Source organism: Cebus imitator, unplaced genomic scaffold, assembly GCF_001604975.1.
Source record: "Cebus imitator isolate Cc_AM_T3 unplaced genomic scaffold, Cebus_imitator-1.0 Scaffold274, whole genome shotgun sequence".
Classification (NCBI taxonomy): domain Eukaryota; kingdom Metazoa; phylum Chordata; class Mammalia; order Primates; family Cebidae; genus Cebus; species Cebus imitator.
Genome location: NW_016107589.1, coordinates 403,710 through 414,245, shown reverse-complemented (window position 1 = coordinate 414,245; position 10,536 = coordinate 403,710). Strand labels below are relative to the sequence as shown.

Genomic DNA, 10,536 nt, shown 5'->3' with positions numbered 1-10,536 from the left:
GTCTCGATCTCTTGACCTCGTGATCCACCCACCTCGGCCTCCCAAAGTGCTGGGATTACAGGTTTGAGCCACCGCGCCCGGCTAACATCCACATTCTTCTAATCTCAGACTAGGATACCTTTTGTGTTCCTGGCGACTGAGATTTTTACCCCAACAGCTTTCCCACCAGTAGATTGTGGGACCTAGCCACTATGTGAGCCAGTACCTTAGAATAAGTCTCATTCTAGATATGTATCCTATTGGCTCTATTTCTTTAGGAAATCCCATTATACTTTAATGTTTATCCTATTAGCTTTACTGATAGGTGACTGAAGTACTGTGTCCACTCATACCCATGGGACAGCTGGAGACAATTTCTATGGGTACCCACCCACCTAAGCAACTTCTCCAGATAGATATATTTTGCTCCTCTCTCTGATCCCAAGCATGAGTCTTGACTAAATGTAAGCCAGTAGTTCTCAACGGGAGTACTCTGGAAATCCTGGAGGGCTTTTTTAGTTATGATTGGGAGATAGTAGAGGTAGTGGGCAAGGGCCAACCAAAAATGCTAAATATCTTGCAATACTCCATATAACAATCCTTCATAATCCCACAATGTTCCCGAATGTTCATGCAGTTGAAAACTTGAGCCTAGATCTTTTACATGGGTGTTAACACTGAATCTTCCAGAAAGTTTTTGTCTAAATCACTTCCTTCACACTTGCATATTCAATTGGATTTCTTATGCTGACATTTAGAAATAATCTAATTTCTATATATTATAAAACAATATAAAAAGAGCCATTATGTCTGATATTCTAAGCCTATCTTTGTAACAGACTCCTTTGAACATGGCATATGATAGTAATTCGTGAAACACAAACCTGCTGGGAGCCTTCTGGGAAATAATTCTTAACATTTAATCAAGATGTAGTCCCCTTTCTGCTCAAGTTGTCAGCATGTGCTAATTAGAACTACATCAGAGAATTTGGGACAATACAGTACACTGAGGACAGAAAAGCAGAACCCAGGGAAATCTGGGTACTGTTATTTTTGAGCCACAGAAATAATATCTTAGGACTTATTTCTAGATGCAGTTTAATGTAAGCCAATTCTGGTCATTTCTACTTGGAGCTGAAAGCAACCTGAAAATAGCCACCTTGGTTTTCTTGTTAGAGATCTAGAAACCGTTTTAAGGTTCTAAGTATATGAAAGGTCTAGGAGGGGAGAAAATAAAATCCTTCATAGAAGATTTTTACATGCTGATACTGCTCATTAATTATACCAGCCCTTCCAAATCTTGAATTTGCATTTTTTATGAATGTTAGAAATCCTTATCTCCCTCTTTGGGAAATATGGGAGGCATGAGAGATGTCATATTCCTGAAGCGAAGTCTCAGGGCATCACCCCTCACAAACAAGAGAACAAGATGCTTTTTATATTTATTAAAAAAAAAATCCAGAATGGATAAAAGAACAATCATTAAGGATGAAGGTGCCAGACACAGGGCAGAAGGTAGCTAAAAAAGTATGCCTTAGGGAAGTTAAAGGCCTAGCCTCATTCCTACCTTGTTTTAATAGCTCTACCTAACATAAATAGATTCATTTTCCATTATTCTAGCTTCCTCTGCCCCATCTATAAACATGGCACAGCTGGCTTGCCGTGCAAGGCCTCAGTTGAAGGACCCCATGTACACACAGGCCAGTACAGCAGTACTGGGCTAACTAGATGGATCTCATCCGCATTTGTGGTCTCATTCCAAGTCTACGGCTGACTACCTTCATTGTTGTGTGCGAGATGGTTTCACCCATTGAAAATATGGCCACTTCAGCATAAAATAGTTAAGTCTTTATAATGATCAATTAATCCATCCTACCCCCTTTTACATGCAGCTGAAAAATGACAGGCTAGGGACATAGAACATTGTGAACTTTATACTGTTAGAATCACTGCCCATTAAATTGGTCACTAGCTAATGGTCACTAAGTTTACAAATTAAGGAAATTATATATAGAATACTGCAAAAACACAGTAAAAAGACTGAAGTTTGCCCATTTCTGCTCAGGAAGTCTCTTCACTCCTAAGCTTCATTTCATGTTATTGTCCTTTTGGCTTCAAAATTTCTGCTATTACTGTTTCTCCTCCTTTTGATCTTCCTTTTGTTCCCCAGTGCCAGAACTTCCAGAGCCTTCTCGCTCAGATGCCATCTGTTAAGAAAATATTTGAGAGCCACTCAGATTTAATGTTAGAGCTAACCATTTCCTCTTTGTTGTACTCCAAAATGAAGGAGCCACATATTCCTTATCCTTCATCTCTATTCTACTCTCCCTCCCCTCTTTCCACTCTAATGGTTTCTGGATTGCTTCCCTTTGACACTACCCCCAATCCCAAAGTAGAGTCAACACGGCAGGAGAATTTCTCCAACTCTAACCTCACTCTTAATTCCACAAATGGCTATGAAGGGAGCCACCAGTGACAGTAATCAAGAACTATGCCATCAAGATCAAGTTAGGATCAAACCCCACTTCATCCTTTTGTACCTTTTTGTATGCCATTTCGAAGAGCTTCAGTGATGCCTGCTGAAGAGAGGATGCTGCCTGTCTAATGTTTTCTCCTGTTTCACTGTCTTTTCTAGCCAGGAGCTCCCTCATTTTGGAAATCTCTTCTTTTAGCTTGTTGCACTTAAAAATGGAAAACAAAAATCCTTACTTTTCCAGGTCTCCTAGTTAGACACATTTAAAAATAATTAAACCCCTATCAAAACCCACAGAAAAGTAAACTTCACTGGCATTAGTAACAATGTGTCTAACCTCTTGAGTTACTTTAAAATAGAGCTTACCTCATCAGCAGGCAATTGGTCCTTGAATTCTTCCATCTTGGTTTCCGTATCATGAATGATTCCTTCAGCCATATTAATTGCTTCAACTCGTTCCTTAGAGAAATTAAAAGTTTAATATACATGAAGGCTTTCCAGTCAACCAGTTTGTTGAATGTCTGTGCTCAATAAGACAATAAGCTATGTGCAGCATACAGTTACAGACTAAAAATAGAGTAAAAGGGAGAAATCAGGGTGACATGAGGTAGTCTGGATCACTTTGAGATTTGGGCTAAATTTTGTAACATGAGAATTGTGACAGGGAAAACAGAAATAAAGGCACTGCACCATAAAAGGTATAATCAACAGGGAACGGAGAATATATTGATCTTAGGTTTTCTCTTACCCACAACCTATGACATGTTCAAACTCTCCCACTTTCTTTTTTGTTTTGGAAACAGATTTGTTGTCCAGGCTGGAGTGCAGTGGTGCTATTTTGGCTCCCTGCAACCTCAGCCTCCCAGGTACAAGTGATTCTTGGGTCTAAGCCTCCCAAGTAGCTGGGACTGCAAGTGTGTGCCACCACGCCTGGCTAATTTTTTTGTGTGTGTTTTTAGTAAAGACGGGGTTTCACCTATTGGTCAGGCTTGTCGCAAACTTCTGACTTCAAATGATCTGCCCACTTCGGCCTCCCAAAGTCCCAGGATTACAGGCATGAGCCACTACACCTGGCCCCAAACTCCACTTTCAAGAGCAAGCTTTACTAAGAGTAAAGTTCAGAAGACAAAAAGTAATCACCTTCTTTCGCCGGTCTTCCTCAGCATATTTTTCTGCATTTTTAACCATATTTTCAATATCATCTTTGCTTAACCCACCAGAAGACTGGATTACAACTGTAGTAAAAAGAAGTCATTTCATTAATTCTCAGGTAAAGTTTTAATGCAATGGAGAAAGAAGAGGCATATGAGTACTCCCGCTCATAGCAGCCAATCTTGATACAAATTATGAAGAGGAGAAATACCCTATAGTCCTATAAAGCAAAATGAAACCAAGGACCCAACATATACAAAACGCCTGTCCTGTTTGTCCATCAAAACTTCAGCAACCCACAGGCTCAGTGCCTCCCTATTTTGGGGGAATAAGCGCTATACTTGTAAAAGCAAATCTGGTAACTGAGGGACAAAGAGGACTCATCATCCTCCCTTGAGGCCTGGGGAAAAACATAGCACAATAAGAGGGTCTATTCCTAAGAGCTCCCTCATCTCACTCTTACGGTCTGATAAACATGGTGACTTACTCTGCTGCTCACGTCCTGTGCCCTTATCTTTAGCAGAAACATGTACGATTCCATTGGCATCAATGTCAAATGTAACTTCAATCTGAGGAACTCCACGAGGGGCTGGTGGAATTCCAATCTAAAATAAATAATAAATAATATCCAGAGTAAGGTGTTCTTACAGAGGGGTCCAGTGCTATCATTTCCAAATTGACACGGTATTCTAGTAAACAAGTCACTTAGGAAGTTCCTAAGACACAAGGAAAAAGTAAGGCTTTCAGGTAAAAACTGATCCCATGGGTATTCAGTTGTACAAAGTGTCTGCACACCTTGAGATTACACAGTATGTATTTGTATGCTAGCTATTTATACTAATAATTTTATGGCGTAAAATATCTCACTTTACAGTGAAGGAGCACAAAATTCAGGATTCACAATACCTACCAAAGTAAACTGTCCAAGGAGTTTGTTGTCTCCAGCCATCTCTCTCTCACCCTGACACACTTTAATTTCCACTTGCGTCTGACCGTCAGCGGCAGTAGAGAATACCTAGGGAATAAGAAAACTTCCTGGGTTGGCAACCTGATTAAACTATTCCCTTTCTATAGAAAAAATGAGAGCCAGAGGAAAGATTCACATTCCAAGATTGGAAGGGTCCTAATTTAACAGTATGTTCAGAACAAAGGCTGTTGTCTTTACAGGGAATAGGAGTAGGATTAGTACAGCAAAAGGGCATATAATAACTATTGTTTCAACTAAGCAAATGCACTTGCACAAAGATGCAGCATTAGGACAGAAAGCCTCAAAAGGAACTAAAATGCTGAAATATGTTAATCTGGGGAAACGAATCAGAGATGTATCATATGCTCAGTCACAGGAAATCACATTTCTTCAGAATGATGTGTTGACAAATCACTGCACAAATACAGCCACAGCTATAGTTTTATGGAAAAACACCACAAGATTGGGAAAATTGGGAAATAATTTTTTTTGAGACAAGGCCTCACCTCATACTGTCGCCCAGGCTGGAGTACAGTGGCACAATCTCAGCTCATTGCAACCTCTTCCTCCCATGCTCAAGCAATCCACCCACCTCAGCCTCCCGAGTATGTGGGACTACAGGTGCACAGCACCATGCCTGGCTAACTGAATTTTTTTGGAGAGAGGGAGCTTTACCATGTTACCCAGACCGGTCTCAAACTCTTGAGCTCAAGCAATCCTCTTGCCTCAGCCTCCGAAAGTGCTGGGACTACAGGCATGAGCCACAGCACCCAGCCGGAAATAATTCCTACTTCAAGAACAAGCCATGTCCATATAGCCCTGCTTGGTGTCTCAGTACTCCCATACCAACCCCTTCATTCACCCCATAAGATAAGAACACTTCCCTAAACCTGGTCCAGACTATCCTTTTTACCGTCTTTGAGAAGAGAAGACTACATACAGGGAATTCAGTGTCAAATGACAGATCCCTTTTAGCAACGTTAACCCTGTGGAGGAGACCATTGATGTCCTTCCTGTAATCATCACTACCAGCTGACATGTAAGAACTTTTCTGGTAACAACAACAAAAAAAAACAAAACACAAGATTCTCACCACCCACATTTAACTATTACTATTCAGAATAGCAAAACAGAGTGTTTTATTGAAAATGCTCATGAAAGTGGCTGCAATCACATCCCTCACAGAACCTAACGCGCACGTGACAAGGTAGGAAGTGATGGTTCTTACCTGGCTCTTCTTGGTTGGAATAGTGGTATTCCTATTAATAAGTTTGGTAAAGACACCTCCCAGAGTTTCAATACCCAGAGACAGGGGAGTGACATCCAGGAGCAGCACATCTGTGACATCGCCAGCCAACACACCTCCCTGAATGGCAGCTCCAATGGCCACAGCCTCATCAGGATTGACAGCTTTACTTGGGGCTCTGCCAAAAAGATCCTGCACAGTCTGCTGAACCTGAGCATCAAGGAAAAAACCTGTCAGCCCACACTTGGGAACCTGAGCAGAACAAAAGACAGCACATGTATCCTATACTCCCAGCTAAATGTTAAGATAGGCTGTTTCAAATCTAAGAATGTTTATTCAAATCACCATTTCATAGTTGGGTTATTGCTAATTATCTCATAACACTCATACACTTTATACTTACAGGAATATCTTATTCACGACCCTTGTAAATCTAGGAAGGATTCTCCTAAGTTTTATTACCTGGTTTCCCATACAACACATCATTTGAAATAGAGAATGCAAGGCAAGGGGACTTAGATGTCCATGTCCTCTTGCAAATTATTAATAAAGACCAAATTATTAAAGGCAGCTATAGTAATAATGTGTATTGCTAATGTAAGGGCATGTTCCTCCCTCGTGTTTCTTATATTAGTGATAAGAAAAAGTTCTATTTGAATAGATTTGGGGAAAATTTTTTTTTTTTGAGACGGAGTTTCATTCTTTTTTGTTTTGTTTTGTTTAAGGGAGAACTTGGAATTTTGAGACGGAGTTTCACTCATGTTACCCAGGCTGGAGTGCAATGGCGCGATCTCGGCTCACCGCAACCTCCGCCTCCTGGGTTCAGGCAATTCTCCTGCCTCAGCCTCCTGAGTAGCTGGGATTACAGGCACACACCACCATGCCCAGCTAATTTTTTGTATTTTTAGTAGAGACGGGGTTTCACCATGTTGACCAGGATGGTCTCGATCTCTTGACCTCGTGATCCACCCGCCTTGGCCTCCCAAAGTGCTGGGATTACAGGCTTGAGCCACCGCGCCCGGCCTGGGGAAAATTTCTTAATACAGAGGCATCTGCCTGGTCCAGGACCCTGTTTTCCCAGGTTCATTTTTTTGCTATTTCCCTAAGGCCATGTATTTCAATGGAAAAATTCAGAAAAAAACAAGGTCACTAACTTAGGCCCAAGATAATCCTATTTAGGCTACCAAGAAGAACTGCATCTTCAACAGGTTTGTGCTCAGTCATTAGTTTTCCACACATATTCTTTCAGAATGATGTGTTGAATAAAACACATCACTGCACAAATCTTTGAAGAGATGCCCTTTGCTGCAAAGACACACGTACAAAGAACCGGGGTGGGGGTTGGTGGGGGAAGAGTTATTACCAAAGTTTTATGTTCTGATCTCAAACTTTGTTTCTGTCCTAAAAATTCTATGACTGAGTTCAGGATCCTCCCTGCTAATGCGCCTAAAGAAATTCTGCCCCTCCTAGTTTTTCTTATATTAATTTTTTCTTTTCTTTTTTGAGACGGGGTCATGCTCTGCTGCCCCAGCTGAGTGCAGTGGCATGATCATGGCCCAGGTGATCCTCCCAAGTAGCTGGGATTACAGGCACGCATCACCACATCCAGCTAATTTTTTGTATTTTTGTAGAGAGGTGATCTTGCCATGTTGCCCAGGCTGACCTCAAACTCTATGGATTCACTTTATCTGCCTGCCTCGGCCTCCCCAAAGTGCTGGTATTTATAGGTGTGAGCCACCACGCCTGGCCTATTCTTCAATTTTAACAAGATACAAAAGAATAGTGAAGATGAAATCTCATTTCCCTGTTAGGTCATCCCAGCAGAATAGGCCATATACTGTGCCACCTGTCCCAAGAATATACTCTGTGCGAGCCCTCTCTCTCTGTAACAGAATTCCATGGGTCCATACCTTGGGCATCCTAGTCATGCCACCCACAAGGATCACTTCTCCTATGTCACTCTTGCTGACTTCTGCATCTTGCATAGCTTTTTGGCATGGAGCAATGGTCCTCCTGATTAGATCAGTGACAATCCCTTCAAATTGAGCACGGGTCAGCTTCATATTCAAATGCTTGGGTCCAGAAGAATCCATTGTAAGATAGGGCAAATTGATGTCAGTCTGCAGAGGAAATGTTTAATTGCATGTCAGTGGGGAAGCCAAATGACAGTTACATTTATTATTTCAACTAAAATGTGACCATACCCTAGGACAGAAGACTTGGAAAACCACAGGGAGGGTGTGACCTAATTTAAATGAATAGTCAGCAGGAATAGTTACTATTTAAGATGCAACGTTTTATCTCTCCAGAGATAAACAGTATAGAATCTGTTTTACTGAAGTTTATAGTTATTAAGAATGCAGCAGATAAGCAGGAAAAAAAATCCCCATTCAGGAGATAAAGAGCTATTCTGCCACTAAATATTCATTTGAACCACATAACTGACGTTTTTCTTCATCTAGTTTTAGCAATATTATCCCGTGTACCTGAAGAAAAATGTCAAAGTTATGTTCTGAACCAAATAACATGCCACCACAACCATGGGTTCTGTAAGTTACAGGATGTTTACAAGTGGTACGAAAGCTACAGACATGCTCTCAGTAAAGACAAGTTTGAGAACTGACTTGCATGGCCATCACATCCACGGAGAGCTGCTGAGAGTCACACCATGTAACATCCAGTATTTAATAAATCCCAAATCCCAACATGACATGGAATCTCACAATGTGTAAGAACAGAGTGAGTCCTTAACCATCTTTCTTCAGGACAAAGTATCCTAGACCTTTAAATACTTAATAAACAGAGTTAACACACCATCTGTAGAATAGTGATATCTAAATATTGACAACTTTTTTTTTTTTTTGCAAAATGTTGATCAACCAAATCAGAATACAGAATTCATCTAAACCAATGCTATTCAGTAGAACTCTGTGACAATGAAAATGCTCTTTATGATACTCAATTCAGCAACCACTAACATGACTACTGAGCACTTGAAATAAAACTAGTGTAATTAAGAAATGACATTTTAAATGTTATTCAAATTAATTGAAAACCTGCATTTGGCTATTATAGCAGCACAACTCTGAACACTAAAAGCTAATGACAACCTGAAAAACTCCAGCACTAACTCTCAACCCTCTACAACCGGTATAACATCCATCAAAATGTTCTCTCCTTACCTCTTCTCTCAAACCCAACCACTTATGTCTTACTCTCGCACTCTCATCCAAGTCTTTTCTCAACACATGGTTACAACAGCCTCCCCACATCCACTCTACTCTAGCCAGAGGGCTTTTCACAAATCGACACCTGACTATGTTACTATCCTCAACTCTTCTGGGGTTTGTATTTATTAATCTTGGAAGGGACACCAAATCTCGTATCTATGAAGCCTCTTGCCCAAGGATAAACATAAACATAAACACACACACACACACACACGCACACACAATTTTAAGAAAGAAGTTTACAAATTTGTGTTGGGCCACAGGTTGGACAAGCTTGCTCTAGCCTCATTTTCCATGCCCACCAACACCCTACTCCAATCTTCACTTTGCCCTTTTGGCCACTCTGGCCCTTTCTCAGGTCTTCACCTGAGAGCCTTACACTTACTGCCCACTTATCTTTTTCTTACCAACTCATCTGTCAGATGCTCTCCTTGTTATGATGAACACTTCTCTCTGGTACCTTCTCAGATGATGATGAACTGAGACAAAGTCTTGCTCTATCACCAGGCTGGAGTGCAGTGACACCATCTCAGGTCACTGCAACCTCCACCTCCCAGGTCAAGAGATTCTCCAGCCTCAGCCTCCCAAGTAGCTGGGACTACAGGCACATGCCATCATCATGCCCACCTAATTTTTCTATTTTTAGTAGAGATGGGGTTTCACCACATTGGCCAGGATGCTCTCCATCTTTTGACCTCGTGATCCGCCTGCCTGGGCCTCCCAAAGTGTTGGGATTACAACAGGCATGAGCCACCGTGCCTGGCCAGATTATTTTTATTTTATTTTTTGAGACAGAGTCTCATTCTGTTGCTCAGGCTGGACTGCCGTGGTGCCATCTGGGCACACTGCAACCTCTGCTTCCCAAGCAACCTTTCCTACCAAGCAACTCTCCTGCTTCAGCCTATACAGTAGCTGGGATTACAGTCAACTGCCACCATGTTTGGCTATTGTATTTTCAGTAGAGACAGGGTTACACCATGTTGGCCAGGCTGGTCTTGAACTACTGACCTCAGGTGATTCACCTGCCTTGGCCTCCTAAAATGGTGAGATTACAGGTGTGAACCACTGCACCTGGCCCCTTCCTATTTTTAGAGACCTGCTCTGTCGTAGAGGCTGGGGTGCAGTGGCACAATCACAGTTCACTGCAGCCTCAAACACTTGGGTTCAAGGGATTCTCATGCTTCAGCCTCTTGAGTAGCTGGGACTACAGGTGTGCACCACACCCAGCTAGTTTTGTAGAGATGGGAGTCTCACTATTTTGCCCAGGCTGGTCACCAACTCCTAAGCTCAAGCAATATTCCTGCCCTGGCCACCCAAAGTGCAGCCCCTTCTTAAATTATAAATGTAATTGCCTTTTTACCACTTGTTATCATTAACAGTAACATTTAGAGCACTCACAATTTCCTATGTTTTCCTAAGCATATAATACTTAAGAACACCGTAATGCTAACAACTTTTTTTTTTTTTTTTTTGCAAAATGTTGATCAAC

The 10,536-nt window shown here is 41.5% G+C and overlaps 1 protein-coding gene and 2 non-coding genes across 4 annotated transcripts in view; all 3 read right to left on the bottom strand.

The window, feature by feature from the left end:
* Window positions 1-1,404: 1,404 nt before the first annotated feature.
* The window catches only part of HSPA9 (heat shock protein family A (Hsp70) member 9), a 20,941-nt gene continuing 11,809 nt past the window's right edge, over window positions 1,405-10,536 (bottom strand). For both annotated transcript variants that reach the window (XM_017500922.2, XM_037728643.1), the window contains 8 exons: window positions 7,728-7,937; window positions 5,800-6,027; window positions 4,515-4,619; window positions 4,092-4,209; window positions 3,593-3,687; window positions 2,819-2,911; window positions 2,520-2,660; window positions 1,405-2,186 (listed from right to left, as the gene is read on the bottom strand). In XM_017500922.2, the coding sequence (XP_017356411.1) occupies window positions 2,109-2,186; window positions 2,520-2,660; window positions 2,819-2,911; window positions 3,593-3,687; window positions 4,092-4,209; window positions 4,515-4,619; window positions 5,800-6,027; window positions 7,728-7,937 (1,068 nt within the window). In that variant the 3' untranslated portion in view covers window positions 1,405-2,108. The remainder of the gene's footprint in view (window positions 2,187-2,519; window positions 2,661-2,818; window positions 2,912-3,592; window positions 3,688-4,091; window positions 4,210-4,514; window positions 4,620-5,799; window positions 6,028-7,727; window positions 7,938-10,536) is intronic.
* LOC119467289 lies at window positions 4,933-4,991 on the bottom strand. The gene has a single exon (XR_005195826.1). It is a non-coding gene; the product is annotated as a small nucleolar RNA SNORD63 (small nucleolar RNA).
* On the bottom strand, window positions 7,029-7,098 carry LOC119467288. The gene has a single exon (XR_005195825.1). It is a non-coding gene; the product is annotated as a small nucleolar RNA SNORD63 (small nucleolar RNA).